This window comes from Babylonia areolata, chromosome 12 (assembly GCF_041734735.1).
Source record: "Babylonia areolata isolate BAREFJ2019XMU chromosome 12, ASM4173473v1, whole genome shotgun sequence".
NCBI lineage: Eukaryota > Metazoa > Mollusca > Gastropoda > Neogastropoda > Buccinidae > Babylonia > Babylonia areolata.
This window is the reverse complement of record NC_134887.1, coordinates 1586440-1604021: the sequence shown is the minus strand read 5'-3', so window position 1 is coordinate 1604021 and position 17582 is coordinate 1586440. Positions and strand designations below refer to the sequence as shown.

The following is a 17582-nucleotide window of genomic DNA, read 5'->3' as shown; positions in this document are numbered from 1 at the left end:
ACACACGCACGCACACAAACATACACACACACACACACAGTGACACACTTCAATATGCTATGGATAACTGCAAAAATGTTGGAACATCAGTGCTGCTCAAGATCTGAACCGCCTCAACAGAAATTAGTACACACCCCTTCACCACCCTACCACAAAAGCTGCAAACTATGTACACAGCTTACAAATCCAATCAATCAATCAATCAATCAAGCTCAACATATTACACTCAATTTACAACTTCTATACAATTTCTGAAAACAAGAATAACAAACCAAACAAAAAACCAAACCAAAGGAGGAGGGCAGGGCAAGCAAATGAAAAGTAAATCGGACCAATTCCCCCAAAGTCAACACAATGTTATTATCACAAAAGCTAAAATCACCAGCAAATCAATCACAAAAAGAAAAAGAAATGGTTGAAAACTCTCATTCATCATTCCAAAATGAAAAAAAAAAAGAGAGAAAGAAAATGAGTAATATATATACATATATCCACAAATAAAACCACAGAAAAACAAACAAATTGACACTGATGTAATTTCACTCCAATGAAAGGTCGAGGTTGGTGTGCGGTTGTGCGTGCATGCAAGGGGGACGGAGAGGGATGGGGGGTGTACGGGGTGGGGGTTGGGGGGGGGGAGACTCTGGAAGGATGGGGCTCAGGTTCCCACAAGTCTCTGCAAACAAAATTCCACACTTTTCCCCCCCTGCTTTTTTCCTTCAATTCCCTGCCTCACACTTTCCAAGACCACCAAAGCAAAGTCACAGACAGATATATAAGAATGCAAGCGCACACACTACAGAATTATTACAAATCCATCAAAACTGGTGGTGATCACTTGTCGCACTGACAATGAGGTAATTCATCTTGGCTTAATGCTATCATCAATGTGTTTTTTCCAAGTATGAGAACATATGAAAACTTCATACACTGTTTTGTTTAAATGATGCTCCTGAAAAAAACCCCACAAACTCTCTTGACATCTATATTTCTTCTTCTGCGTTCACAAGATGCCACTGCCACGATCACTGGTAAGTAACCAGTGGGTTTTCACTGCACCAGATATTGTACTACTGTTTGTCACAAAACATCACTGTGTGAACTTCACACTGCTCTACCCAGGAAGAGTGTGTCAGCACAGTGCAGTGTTTAGTTTTACTGTCAGAGTGGCTGTCAACAGGTGTTTAGTTTTACTGTCAGAGTGGCTGTCAACAGGTGTTTAGTTTTACTGTCAGAGTGGCTGTCTACAGGTGTTTAGTTTTACTGTCAGAGTGGCTGTCTACAGGTGTTTTACTGTCAGAGTGGCTGTCTACAGGTGTTTTACTGTCAGAGTGGCTGTCAACAGGTGTTTTACTGTCAGAGTGGCTGTCAACAGGTGTTTTGTTTAACTGTCAGAGTGGCTGTCAACAGGTGTTTTACTGTCAGAGTGGCTGTCAACAGGTGTTTTACTGTCAGAGTGGCTGTCAACAGGTGTTTTGTTTTACTGTCAGAGTGGCTGTCAACAGGTGTTTTACTGTCAGAGTGGCTGTCAACAGGTGTTTTACTGTCAGAGTGGCTGTCTACAGGTGTTTTACTGTCAGAGTGGCTGTCTACAGGTGTTTTACTGTCAGAGTGGCTGTCTACAGGTGTTTTGTTTAACTGTCAGAGTGGCTGTCAACAGGTGTTTTACTGTCAGAGTGGCTGTCAACAGGTGTTTTACTGTCAGAGTGGCTGTCAACAGGTGTTTTGTTTAACTGTCAGAGTGGCTGTCTACAGGTGTTTTACTGTCAGAGTGGCTGTCTACAGGTGTTTTACTGTCAGAGTGGCTGTCAACAGGTGTTTTACTGTCAGTGTGGCTGTCTACAGGTGGTTTACTGTCAGTGTGGCTGTCTACAGGTGTTTTACTGTCAGAGTGGCTGTCAACAGGTGTTTTACTGTCAGAGTGGCTGTCTACAGGTGTTTTACTGTTAGAGTGGCTGTCCACAGGTGTTTTACTGTCAGTGTGGCTGTCTACAGGTGTTTTACTGTCAGAGTGGCTGTCAACAGGTGTTTTACTGTCAGAGTGGCTGTCAACAGGTGTTTTACTGTCAGAGTGGCTGTCTACAGATGTTTTACTGTCAGAGTGGCTGTCAACAGGTGTTTTACTGTCAGAGTGGCTGTCTACAGGTGTTTTACTGTCAGTGTGGCTGTCTACAGGTGTTTTACTGTCAGAGTGGCTGTCAACAGGTGTTTTGTTTAACTGTCAGAGTGGCTGTCTACAGGTGTTTTACTGTCAGAGTGGCTGTCTACAGGTGTTTTGTTTTACTGTCAGAGTGGCTGTCAACAGGTGTTTTACTGTCAGAGTGGCTGTCTACAGGTGTTTTACTGTCAGTGTGGCTGTCTACAGGTGTTTTACTGTCAGTGTGGCTGTCTACAGGTGTTTTACTGTCAGAGTGGCTGTCAACAGGTGTTTTACTGTCAGAGTGGCTGTCTACAGGTGTTTTACTGTCAGTGTGGCTGTCAACAGGTGTTTTACTGTCAGAGTGGCTGTCTACAGGTGTTTTACTGTCAGTGTGGCTGTCTACAGGTGTTTTACTGTCAGAGTGGCTGTCTACAGGTGTTTTACTGTCAGAGTGGCTGTCTACAGGTGTTTTACTGTCAGTGTGGCTGTCTACAGGTGTTTTACTGTCAGTGTGGCTGTCTACAGGTGTTTTACTGTCAGAGTGGCTGTCTACAGGTGTTTTACTGTCAGTGTGGCTGTCTACAGGTGTTTTACTGTCAGAGTGGCTGTCTACAGGTGTTTTACTGTCAGAGTGGCTGTCTACAGGTGTTTTGTTTTACTGTCAGAGTGGCTGTCTACAGGTGTTTTGTTTTACTGTCAGAGTGGCTGTCTACAGGTGTTTTACTGTCAGAGTGGCTGTCTACAGGTGTTTTACTGTCAGAGTGGCTGTCTACAGGTGTTTTACTGTCATAGTGGCTGTCTACAGGTATTTTACTGTCAGAGTGGCTGTCTACAGGTGTTTTACTGTCAGAGTGGCTGTCTACAGGTGTTTTACTGTCATAGTGGCTGTCTACAGGTATTTTACTGTCAGAGTGGCTGTCTACAGGTGTTTTACTGTCAGAGTGGCTGTCAACAGGTGTTTTGTTTAACTGTCAGAGTGGCTGTCAACAGGTGTTTTACTGTCAGAGTGGCTCAGAGTGGCTGTCTACAGGTGTTTTACTGTCAGAGTGGCTGTCTACAGGTGTTTTACTGTCAGAGTGGCTGTCTACAGGTGTTTTACTGTTAAGAGTGGCTGTCCACAGGTGCTTTACTGTCAGAGTGGCTGTCTACAGGTGTTTTGTTTTACTGTCAGAGTGGCTGTCAACAGGTGTTTTACTGTCAGAGTGGCTGTCAACAGGTGTTTTACTGTCAGAGTGGCTGTCAACAGGTGCTTTACTGTCAGTGTGGCTGTCTACAGGTGTTTTGTTTAACTGTCAGAGTGGCTGTCTACAGGTGTTTTACTGTCAGAGTGGCTGTCAACAGGTGTTTTACTGTCAGAGTGGCTGTCTACAGGTGTTTTGTTTAACTGTCAGTGTGGCTGTCTACAGGTGTTTTGTTTAACTGTCAGAGTGGCTGTCTACAGGTGTTTTACTATCAGAGTGGCTGTCTACAGGTGTTTTACTGTCAGAGTGGCTCAGAGTGGCTGTCTACAGGTGTTTTACTGTCAGAGTGGCTGTCTACAGGTGTTTTACTGTCAGAGTGGCTGTCTACAGGTGTTTTACTGTCAGAGTGGCTGTCTACAGGTGTTTTGTTTTAGTGTCAGAGTGGCTGTCTACAGGTGTTTTACTGTCAGTGTGGCTGTCTACAGGTGTTTTGTTTAACTGTCAGAGTGGCTGTCTACAGGTGTTTAACTGTCAGAGTGGCTGTCTACAGGTGTTTAACTGTCAGAGTGGCTGTCTACAGGTGTTTTGTTTTACTGTCAGAGTGGCTGTCTACAGGTGTTTTACTGTCAGAGTGGCTGTCTACAGGTGTTTTACTGTCAGAGTGGCTGTCTACAGGTATTTTACTGTCAGAGTGGCTGTCTACAGGTGTTTTGTTTAACTGTCAGAGTGGCTGTCTACAGGTGTTTAACTGTCAGAGTGGCTGTCTACAGGTGCTTTGTTTTACTGTCAATGGCTGTCTACAGGTACATTTGTTTTACTGTCAAAGTGGATTTTCCACAGAATTTTGTCAGGGATAACCCTTTCACTGCCTTAGTTCTTTCACATGCACCAAGTACAAGCTGCACATGGGACTTCATTATCCAGTCTCATCCGAAAGACTAGCACTCACACCACCACTCATGGTCTAGTGGAGGGGGAGGTAGGTAGACAAGTCCAAATATGGGACTACAAAACATGGAGACTAAAGTCCAGGCACATTAAGTGCATGCTGCACATAGGCCTCTGTTTACTGTCTTATCTGAATGACTTGAGCCCAGACCACCAATCAAGATCTAGTGGAGGTGCAGAAAATCTGGCGAGTGTGGGATTCAGTCCTGTACCCTCCAATTCTCTCACCACTACTCCGTTCACAGCAGCCATATTCCATTTCCAGGGGGTGACATCAATATTTCATTTTTAGTGCTTCTACTGCTGTTGCTTTATCTTATTTTTCCGTGATCAAATCGCAAGACTTTTCCAGACCACGCAGGGTAAACTCTGGTATCTAGGACTTTTCCAGACCACGCAGGGTAAACACTGGTATCTAGGACTTTTCCAGACCACGCAGGGTAAACACTGGTATCTAGGACTTTTCCAGACCACGCAGGGTAAACTCTGGTATCTAGGACTTTTCCAGACCACGCAGGGTAAACTCTGGTATCTAGGACTTTTCCAGACCACGCAGGGTAAACACTGGTATCTAGGACTTTTCCAGACCACGCAGGGTAAACATTGGTATCTAGGACTTTTCCAGACCACGCAGGGTAAACTCTGGTATCTAGGACTTTTCCACACCACGCAGGGTAAACACTGGTATCTAGGACTTTTCCAGACCACGCAGGGTAAACACTGGTATCTAGGACTTTTCCAGACCACGCAGGGTAAACTCTGGTATCTAGGACTTTTCCAGACCACGCAGGGTAAACACTGGTATCTAGGACTTTTCCAGACCACGCAGGGTAAACACTGGTATCTAGGACTTTTCCAGACCACGCAGGGTAAACACTGGTATCTAGGACTTTTCCAGACCACGCAGGGTAAACACTGGTATCTAGGACTTTTCCAGACCACGCAGGGTAAACTCTGGTATCTAGGACTTTTCCAGACCACGCAGGGTAAACATTGGTATCTAGGACTTTTCCAGACCACGCAGGGTAAACACTGGTATCTAGGACTTTTCCAGACCACGCAGGGTAAACATTGGTATCTAGGACTTTTCCAGACCACGCAGGGTAAACACTGGTATCTAGGACTTTTCCAGACCACGCAGGGTAAACTCTGGTATCTAGGACTTTTCCAGACCACGCAGGGTAAACACTGGTATCTAGGACTTTTCCAGACCACGCAGGGTAAACACTGGTATCTAGGACTTTTCCAGACCACGCAGGGTAAACACTGGTATCTAGGACTTTTCCAGACCACGCAGGGTAAACTCTGGTATCTAGGACTTTTCCAGACCACGCAGGGTAAACTCTGGTATCTAGGACTTTTCCACACCACGCAGGGTAAACACTGGTATCTAGGACTTTTCCAGACCACGCAGGGTAAACACTGGTATCTAGGACTTTTCCAGACCACGCAGGGTAAACTCTGGTATCTAGGACTTTTCCAAACTTGGAAATGTTTTTTTTGTTTTTCCTAAGACTTTTCCAGCCTTCCAGGACTCTGAGGGAACCGTGAATTGCTGCGTAAGTATGGGTGGCTGAATCTAAGCGCCTATGGGTTTTGATCGGCCTCCTTTCAATTTCAGCTTCCACTGTCCATTTCAAATTTCATTCCATCATCTCCCAACTGCTCACAGGAAAACAATCTGTTATGGCTGCCGTGACATACACCGAGCTCATCAAGAGGAATCATATTTCACTAACTTACATGTCAATATATTTTCTTTCAGTTTAATTTCACGTCCTTGCATTTATTGTTTTGCTGGGGTTTTGTGATGTGTTACATTACATTTTGACATGACAGATTTCTCTGTGACAAATTCATGCTGCTCTCCCCAGGAAAAGCGTGTCACTACAGAATATCCCCCCCCCCTCCCCCCAAATCACAGCAGATTTTTCTACAAGATTTTGCGAGGAACAACTCTTTCGGTGCTAAGTGCTAACTGATGCTGTCTCATCCGAATGATAACAAAACAGGAATAGTGCCAAAGGGGGTCTGCATGGCTTACACTAGTTGGGCAGAGTGTCAAGGCTGAAGACAGGTGCCAGTTGCCATTCTGCACACTGCATGGCCAGCTACACACAGGGTCACCAGGTTATCACCACACAGGGTCACCAGGTACACACAGGATCACCAGGTCAACACCACACACAGGGTCACCAGGTCAACACACCACACACACAAGGTCACCAGGTCAGGTCAACACCACACACAGGGTCACCAGGTCAACACCACACACAGGGTCACCAGGTCAACACCACACACAGGGTCACCAGGTCAACACCACACACAGGGTCACCAGGTACACACAGGGTCACCAGGTCATCACCACACACAGGGTCACCAGGTCATCACCACACACAGGGTCACCAGGTCAACACCACACACAGGGTCACCAGGTCATCACCACACACAGGGTCACCAGGTCAACACCACACACAGGGTCACCAGGTCAACACCACACACAGGGTCACCAGGTCAACACACCACACACACAAGGTCACCAGGTCAGGTCAACACCACACACAGGGTCACCAGGTCAACACACCACACACACAAGGTCACCAGGTCAGGTCAACACCACACACAGGGTCACCAGGTCAACACACCACACACACAAGGTCACCAGGTCATCACCACACACAGGGTCACCAAGTCAACACCACACACAGGGTCATCAGGTCAACACACACAAGGTCACCAGGTCAGGTCAACACCAACACACAGGGTCACCAGGTCAGGTCAACACCAACACACAGGGTCACCAGGTCAGGTCAACACCAACACACAGGGTCATCAGGTCAGGTCAGGTCAGGGGGGTGGGGTGGGGTGTGTGTGTTAAAAAACAAGTACATGTCTCTGACATCCCCACATCTTTCTGACATCCCCACATCTCTCTGTCTCTGACATCCCCCAAATCTCTCTGACATCCCCCACATCTCTCTGACATCCCACATCTCTGACATCCCCACATCTCTCTGACATTCCCACATCTCTCTGTCTCTGACATCCCCACATCTCTCTGTCTCTGACATCCCCCACATCTCTCTGACATCCCCCACATCTCTCTGACATCCCACATCTCTGACATCCCCACATCTCTCTGACATTCCCACATCTCTCTGTCTCTGACATCCCCACATCTCTCTGTCTCTGACATCCCCCACATCTCTCTGACATTCCCACATCTCTCTGTCTCTGACATCCCCACATCTCTCTGACATTCCCACATCTCTCTGTCTCTGACATCCCCACATCTCTCTGACATTCCCACATCTCTCTGTCTCTGACATCCCCACATCTCTCTGACATTCCCACATCTCTCTGTCTCTGACATCCCCACATCTCTCTGACATCCCCACATCTCTCTGTCTCTGACATCCCCCACATCTCTCTGACATCCCCACATCTCTCTGTCTCTGACAGGTCAGGTCAACACCACACACACAGGGTCACCAGGTCAGGTCAACACCACACACACAGGGTCACCAGGTCAGGTCAACACCACACACACAGGGTCACCAGGTCAGGTCAACACCAACACACAGGGTCACCAGGTCAGGTCAACACCAACACACAGGGTCACCAGGTCAGGTCAACACCACACACACAGGGTCACCAGGTCAGGTCAACACCACACACACACAGGGTCACCAGGTCAGGTCAACACCACACACAGGGTCACCAGGTCAGGTCAACACTACACACAGGGTCACCAGGTCAGGTCAACACCACACACACAGGGTCACCAGGTCAGGTCAACACCACACACACAGGGTCACCAGGTCAGGTCAACACTACACACAGGGTCACCAGGTCAGGTCAACACCACACACACAGGGTCACCAGGTCAGGTCAACACCACACATACAGGGTCACCAGGTCAGGTCAACACTACACACAGGGTCACCAGGTCAGGTCAACACCACACACACAGGGTCACTAGGTCAACACCACACACACAGGGTCACCAGGTCAGGTCAACACCACACACAGGGTCACCAGGTCAGGTCAACACCACACACACAGGGTCACCAGGTCAGGTCAACACCAACACACAGGGTCACCAGGTCAGGTCAACACCACACACACAGGGTCACCAGGTCAGGTCAACACCACACACACAGGGTCACTAGGTCAACACCACACACACAGGGTCACCAGGTCAGGTCAACACCACACACACAGGGTCACCAGGTCAGGTCAACACCACACACAGGGTCACCAGGTCAGGTCAACACCACACACACAGGGTCACCAGGTCAGGTCAACACCAACACACAGGGTCACCAGGTCAGGTCAACACCACACACACAGGGTCACCAGGTCAGGTCAACACCACACACACAGGGTCACCAGGTCAGGTCAACACCACACACAGGGTCACCAGGTCAGGTCAACACCACACACACAGGAAAGGGAGGGTTGGGATGGGTGGGGGGGAAAGAAGGCGGGACGGAATCTAAAGTCGCCGATATTTTCTCCCCCTCCACAAGACATTGAGTGGTGGTCTGGACGCTAGTCATTCGGATGAGATGATAAACCGAGGTCCCGTGTGCATCATGCACTTAGTGCACGTAAAAGAATCCACGGCAACAAAAGGGCTGTTCCTGGCAAAATTCTGTAGAAAAATCCACTTCGATAGGAAAAACAAATAAAACTGCACGCAGGAAAAACTACCAAAAAAAATGGGTGGCGCTGTAGTGTAGTGATGTGCTCTCCCCGGGGAGAGCAGCCCAAATTTCACACAGAGAATTCTGTTGTGATAAAAAGAAATAGAAATACAAATACAAATGTAAGTGATTCTTGTCACCAATTAATGTCATTATGGTTAATTATCATATATTTCAGATTTAACATTTGCGGGTACAGGGCAGGGTGTGTGTGTGTGTGTGTGGAAAAGTGTGTGTACATAAATTTGCAGTGCCAAAAGCGCTTTCGGCTGCATTTTTATATCCTTCCTGAACTCATGGTGGGTTTCATTTGGAAGACCTAAAACTTGCCCAACATGGCCTTGTCACGGAAGAAATCAACACTCACAGTGTCTCACACCATCCAATCAACACCTTTGCTTCTCACCCTTCCACCAACTGCACACGGCTCAGCCTTACCCAACTGTCCGGCCTTGTTCAACCAAACGCTCTCCTTGTTCACAGCACGTCTCTCTCAGCCACTCGACTCTCACTCTTCACACCCAGCTACCAGTTCATCCAGACAGGAGAGGAGGAGGGAGGAGGGGGGACTCACGGGGGGGAGGGCAGCGGCGGCAGGGGCAGCCTCAGAGGCAGCATTGTTGGCGGCCTGCTGTGCTGAGGACGAGCGGTTGGGCGGGGCCTTGTCCAGTACGTTGGAGCGCCGGACCACTTTTAGCTTCTCCTTCTGCGAGGATTGAACCCCCTCCTTCAGTGACACCTGCACACACACAACACATGTACATGACACACAACACATATACATGTTCACAGACACACACAACACATGTACATGACACACAACACATATACATGTTCACACACACACAACACATATATATGTTCTCACGAACGAATCGAGGGTGCCGAGTCGAATCGAGTACACAGAATGTAAGAATACAATAAACACAAGCCGCATGCAACAAAATAAGGCCAAAAGGATACGCTTAATAGCCGAAAAAAGCGTAAGACGAGACAGAGCGTAAACCTGACAAGATGGCGTGGAGAGCCTTGGCCAAAGGAATGATTCAGCGCTTATAGCTTTTAGAGGCGTTTGATTGGCTGAGAGCGGGCGGGCCCGTCTTTTCACTGTTAGCCGCGCGAAATTTGGCCAAGCAGAGCAAACCAATACTGCAATAGGCCTAGTTTGCATCAGTTTGACATGGTACAGTATATGACACCAAAATATATGTTCTCACACACACACAACACATATACATGTTCACACACACACACACACACATGTACATGTTCACACACACACACACACACACACAACACATATACATGTTCACACACACACAACACATATACATGTTCACACACACACACGCATATACATGTTCACACACACACACACAACACATGTACATGTTCACACACACACACATAACATGTACATGTTCACACACACACAACACATATACATGTTCACACACACACACACAACACATGTACATGTTCACACACACACACACACACACACACAACACATATACATGTTCACACACACACACACACACACACAAACACATATACATGTTCACACACACACACACACAACACATATACATGTTCACACACACACACACAACACATATACATGTTCACACACACACACACATGTACATGTTCACACACACACACAACACATATACATGTTCACACACACACACAACACATATTCACACACACACACAACACATATACATGTTCACACACACACACACACAACACATGTACATGTTCACACACACACACAACACATATACATGTTCACACACACACACACAACACATATACACGTTCACACACACACACACACACACCACATATACATGTTCACACACACACAACACATATACATGTTCACACACACACACACACACACTACACATATACATGTTCACACACACACACACACACACAAACATATATACATGTTCACACACACACATACACAACACATATACATGTTCACACACACACACACAACACATATACATGTTCACACACACACACACACACAACACATATACATGTTCACATACACACAACACATATACATGTTCACACACACAGAGACACACACAACACATATACATGTTCACACACACACACACACACACACACCACATATACATGTTCACACACAAACACATGCACACACACACCCCTACATATCATCCAACATGCATGTTCATACACACACACACACAGGCAGTTCTCAGTCCCCCCCAATCCTCCCTTCATCTTGTGGCTGGCTTCATTCTGTCCCATTTCAATGCTACGCTCTCAACGCTGCAGTCAGCAGGTCTGTAACATGTCATCCCAAGGACTAGCACCCAGACCACTCCAGGTCCAGTGGAGGGGGGTGGGGTGGGGGTGTGTGTTAAAAAACAAGTACATGTCTCTGACATCCCCACATCTCTCTGACATCCCCACATCTCTCTGTCTCTGACATCCCCCACATCTCTCTGACATCCCACATCTCTGACATCCCCACATCTCTCTGACATTCCCACATCTCTCTGTCTCTGACATCCCCACATCTCTCTGTCTCTGACATCCCCACATCTCTCTGACATTCCCACATCTCTCTGTCTCTGACATCCCCACATCTCTCTGTCTCTGACATCCCCCACATCTCTCTGACATTCCCACATCTCTCTGTCTCTGACATCCCCACATCTCTCTGTCTCTGACATCCCCACATCTCTCTGACATTCCCACATCTCTCTGTCTCTGACATCCCCCACATCTCTCTGTCTCTGACATTCCCACATCTCTCTGTCTCTGACATCCCCACATCTCTCTGACATCCCACATCTCTCTGTCTCTGACATCCCCACATCTCTCTGACATTCCCACATCTCTCTGTCTCTGACATCCCCACATCTCTCTGTCTCTGACATCCCCCACATCTCTCTGACATTCCCACATCTCTCTGTCTCTGACATCCCCCACATCTCTCTGACATTCCCACATCTCTCTGTCTCTGACATCCCCCACATCTCTCTGACATTCCCACATCTCTCTTTCTCTGACATCCCCCACATCTCTCTGACATCCCCACATCTCTCTGTCTCTGACATCCCCCACATCTCTCTGACATTCCCACATCTCTCTGTCTCTGACATCCCCACATCTCTCTGACATTCCCACATCTCTCTGTCTCTGACATCCCCACATCTCTCTGACATCCCACGTCTCTGACATCCCCACATCTCTCTGTCTCTGACATCCCCCACATCTCTCTGACATTCCCACATCTCTCTGTCTCTGACATCCCCACATCTCTCTGTCTCTGACATCCCCCACATCTCTCTGACATTCCCACATCTCTCTGTCTCTGACATCCCCCACATCTCTCTGACATTCCCACATCTCTGTCTCTGACATCCCCACATCTCTCTGACATTCCCACATCTCTCTGTCTCTGACATCCCCACATCTCTCTGACATTCCCACATCTCTGTCTCTGACATCCCCACATCTCTGTCTCTGACATTCCCACATCTCTCTGTCTCTGACATCCCCACATCTCTCTGACATTCCCACATCTCTCTGTCTCTGACATCCCCACATCTCTCTGACATTCCCACATCTCTCTGTCTCTGACATCCCCACATCTCTCTGACATTCCCACATCTCTCTGTCTCTGACATCCCCACATCTCTCTGTCTCTGACATCCCCACATCTCTCTGACATCCCACGTCTCTGACATCCCCACATCTCTCTGTCTCTGACATCCCCACATCTCTCTGACATCCCCACATCTCTCTGTCTGACATCCCCACATCTCTCTGTCTCTGACATCCCCACATCTCTCTGACATCCCCACATCTCTCTGACATCCCCACATCTCTCTGTCTGACATCCCCACATCTCTCTGGCATATCTAAATCTCACTAGCATCTCCAAATCTAACTGTAGCATCACCGCATCTAACTGTAGCAGTACCACATCTCTCTAGCATGTCCACATCTCTGGCATCTCCACATCTCTCTAGCATCTCCACATTATCTCTGGCATCTTTATGAGGAAGAAAGTGATTGGTTTTACTGAAGTTTACCACCCAGCCCACTGTGGATTCTCCCATCTGCAGCTGCTGAGCAAATGTCAATGTTAAACCAACAGGACACACACACGCACACCATGGGCTCACACACACATGCACAGGTCAGAAATCAACAGAACACACCAGCACAAATACATTTCTTTTCACAGCACTAAACAGACAACTCAAACCAATCCCCTCTCCCCCTTCACCCTCCCACCATACATTTCAGTGCTGATGGCAGGTGACGCTTCAGGAAGAGCTGAGAGACAGTGCCGAAGTGCTAAACCATTATACCCCCAACTCGCCCAATGTCGACTTGCAGTGTAACACCCCCACACGCCCAGTACCGTCGTCTAAGCACGTGCTTACTATGGACGCAGCCATTGTTGTTTACATAAACGAGACTCTCGCAAGATTCACACCCTCATTTTCGGCACTTCCTGCCATGCATTTTGCACTTTTCAGAGTCCAATTTGCTTGAATTTTGACAAAGTTGTGAATTTTTAAAGTTGCAAGACGAGTTTGATGATTGCCGAGAGCTTAAGCATAATCTGAACACCGATTCTGAAGATGACTTTGAACCGTTTTAATGATTTTTGCATGAGAATCTCATAAAAAATCGATTGAACTGAGTGACCTAGATATCGACTGACCGAGTTATGCTGACAATGAAAGTGAAGTTGGTCACTTGAACGTGAATCGATCACCGGACCTCCGAAATCATGAATCAAACGCCGGACCTCCAAAATCAATACTGTCAGTGAGTTAGTCTTGATTTCACTTATATTTATTGGCGTTCTGCACGATGTTCCTGAATGTGCTAGTTCAGTGAAATATATTACTCGTTTGGTCAAGTTTTGCCAAAGTTTTGAAGTTTCAAAGTTGCAAGATGAGTTCGATGACTGTCGATCATAGTAGCATAATCCAAATGACTATTCTGAAGATGATTTCTGCGTGAGAATTTTATAAAAGTTGATCGTACATCCACTGACTGAGTTTTACCGATATTGAGAGTGTAGTTGGTACTTGTGTGTGAATCAATCACCGGACTTCCGAAATCGTGAATCGATCGCCGGACCTCTGAAATCATGAATCAATCGCCAGACCTCCGAAATCATAAATCGATCGCCAGACCGTCAAAATCGATACTGTCAGTCGCTGATTGCACTGATACTTATTTACATTCTGCACAATCTTCCTGATTTTGCTAGTTAAATGGATTTTTTTATTTTTTCCATTAGGGAGAAAATACATGTGAGGTAAGTTTGTTGTTTGTTTTTGTTTGTTTGCTGTTGTTTTTCTCCCGACCATCATAGGAAAACACACCATCGCTCAAAATGAAAAGAACATAAAAACCAGCATGTTCATTGTTGGAATTCAAGTTGAGTAAGAAAAAGAATAAAAAAGAAGATGTGTTAGAAGTCACTGCAGACCAGATAAACTTATTTAAAAGAAAATCATACTGTATTTAAAAGAATTTTTTTCAAAGTTGACCATCAAATTTGATACATTTTTTTTTTTGTAAATACAAAGCAACATGAGCCTGGAAACACAAATTCTTCTGCAACTTTATTAAGTGTAGAATGCAGGAAAAATAAACATGTGCAACAAAAGAAGGTAATTATATTTTAATCAATGTTTATAATTATCCACCATCGAAAATGGCAAGAGTTATTCACCTTGGCATGGGATTTAAGGGGTGATTAGTGCTGAACGTCCTGTGGGTAAGAGGGTTAATAACAACAACAGTACTTAACCGCCTGTGTGTCTGGTGTTGACCTGGTGACCATTTGTCAGTGCTGGATTTGCTTGAGGACATTATAAGACAAGGAACAAGAGCAGACAAGGGAAGATAATTCTAACGAAGAAGAGACCAAGGTTTATTGCTCTTTAGATGGGCGCAATAGCCAAGTGGTTAAAGCGCTGGACTTTCAATCTCAGGGTCCTGGCTTTGAATCTTAGTAACAGCGCCTGGTGGATAAAGGGTGGAGATTTTTCTGACCCCTCAGGTCAACATAAGTGCAGATCCATTAGTGCCTGAACCCCCTTCGTGTGTATACGCAAGGAGATCACATACACACATTAAAGATCCTGTAATCCATGTCAGCGTTCGGTTGGTTATGGAAACAAGAACATACCCTGCATGCACACCCCTGTAAACAGCATGGCTGCCTACATGGTGGGGTAAAAACGGTCACACACGTTAAAGCCCACTCAAGTACATGTGAATGAACATGGGAGTTGCAGCCCACAAACAAAGAAGAAGGGTATTGCTCTCTTTTTTTTCTTTTGGCCGTATCTATGATGAGTGCTTGTGAGCTTGTTTGCATATCCTAATCAATACAAAGACATAACAATTTCTATATGTACTCCACTAAAGACAGACAAAACTGGGGTTGTCCCTGACCACCCACCAGAATAGGGTCAGCATCCTGGCCCTGGAAGAAATCATCGGCGGAGATGGCGGCTTGCTCTCCAGCAGTGTCCGGGTACAGGTCATCTTGGAACAGCTCCGACTGCCCACACCACACAACACACCTCAAACACTCTCTCATGCAAGGTTCAAGACTAAGGTTCACAGTCCCAAAGCCTCTTTAAGGCCATTGTGGGCAGTGTATTCATGTGCACTGTATCTGGGGCTGGGTGCTGGATGGTGGGGCTCAGTCCTCTCCTGCCACTTTAAATCCTCCCCGACCAAAGTCAGGTCAAAACTGACATCTGGATGGTGGGGCTCAGTCCTCTCCTGCCACTTTAAATCCTCCCCGACCAAAGTCAGGTCAAAACTGACATCTGGATGGTGGGGCTCAGTCCTCTCCTGCCACTTTAAATCCTCCCTGACCAAAGTCAGGTCAAAACTGACATCTGGATGGTGGGGCTCAGTCCTCTCCTGCCACTTTAAATCCTCCCTGACCAAAGTCAGGTCAAAACTGACATCTGGATGGTGGGGCTCAGTCCTCTCCTGCCACTTTAAATCCTCCCTGACCAAAGTCAGGTCAAAACTGACATCTGGATGGGGTGAGGACAATCAGGGGAAAGTGCCTTTCCCCAAAGGACACACACACCTCTCTCTCACACACCTCTCTCTCTCTCATCTCTCTCGCGATGCCTAAAATCTTTATCCTTGAGTAATAAAGTTTTTGAATCTTTTTTGAATCTTGAATCTCTCACACACACACCTCTCTCTCACACACCTCTCTCTCTCTCTCACACACACCTCTCTCTCTCACACACACCTCTCTCTCTCTCTCTCTCTCTCTCTCACACACACACCTCTCTCTCTCTCACACACACACCTCTCTCTCTCTCACACACCTCTCTCTCTCTCACACACCTCTCTCTCACACACACACACCTCTCTCTCACTCACACATTCGCCTCTCTCTCTCTTCAACACATATGCACCCCCCTCTCTCTGTCGCTTGCTCTCTCTCTCATACATGCACCTCTCTCTCTCTCACTCACACATGCACCTCACTCTCTCTCTTTCTCACTCACACATGCACCTCTCTCTATCTCTCTCGCTCACACATGCACCTCACTCTCTCTCTCTCACTCACACATGCACCTCTCTCTATCTCTCTCGCTCACACATGCACCTCACTCTCTCTCTCTCACTCACACATGCACCTCTCTCTATCTCTCTCACTCACACATGCACCTCACTCTCTCTCTTTCTCACTCACACATGCACCTCTCTCTCTCTATCTCTCTCGCTCACACATGCACCTCACTCTCTCTCTCTCACTCACACATGCACCTCTCTCTCTCACTCACACATGCACCTCACTCTCTCACTCACACATGCACCTCTCTCTCTCTTTCTCACTCACACATGCACCTCACTCTCTCACTCACACATGCACCTCTCTCTCTCTTTCTCACTCACACATGCACCTCTCTCTATCTCTCTCACTCACACATGCACCTCACTCTCTCACTCACACATGCACCTCACTCTCTCACTCACACATGAACCTCACTCTCTCACTCACACATGCACCTCTCTATCTCTCACTCACACATGCACCTCTCTCTATCTCTCTCACTCACACATGCACCTCACTCTCTCACTCACACATGCACCTCTCTCTCTCTCTCACTCACACATGCACCTCACTCTCTCACTCACACATGCACCTCACTCTCTCACTCACACATGCACCTCTCTCTCTCTCTCACTCACACATGCACCTCTCTCTATCTCTCTCACTCACACATGCACCTCACTCTCTCACTCACACATGCACCTCACTCTCTCACTCACACATGCACCTCTCTCTATCTCTCTCACTCACACATGCACCTCTCTCTCTCTCACTCACACATGCACCTCACTCTCTCACTCACACATGCACCTCACTCTCTCACTCACACATGCACCTCTCTCTCTCTCACTCACACATGCACCTCACTCTCTCACTCACACATGCACCTCACTCTCTCACTCACACATGAACCTCACTCTCTCTCTTTCTCACTCACACATGCACCTCTCTCTATCTCTCTCACTCACACATGAACC

At 47.0% G+C, this 17582-nt stretch overlaps 1 protein-coding gene across 8 annotated transcripts in view; it reads right to left on the bottom strand.

Annotated features, from left to right (window-relative positions):
* LOC143288304 (coronin-1C-like) overlaps positions 1-17582 on the bottom strand; it is a 70651-nt gene that overhangs the window by 20967 nt on the left and 32102 nt on the right. For all 8 annotated transcript variants that reach the window (XR_013056067.1, XR_013056070.1, XR_013056071.1 and 5 more), the window contains 2 exons: positions 15475-15576; positions 9553-9717 (listed from right to left, as the gene is read on the bottom strand). Coding sequence is in view for 3 of the 8 variants with exons in the window: in XM_076596657.1 (XP_076452772.1) it covers positions 9553-9717; positions 15475-15576 (267 nt within the window). In the remaining 5 variants the exon portion in view is untranslated. The remainder of the gene's footprint in view (positions 1-9552; positions 9718-15474; positions 15577-17582) is intronic.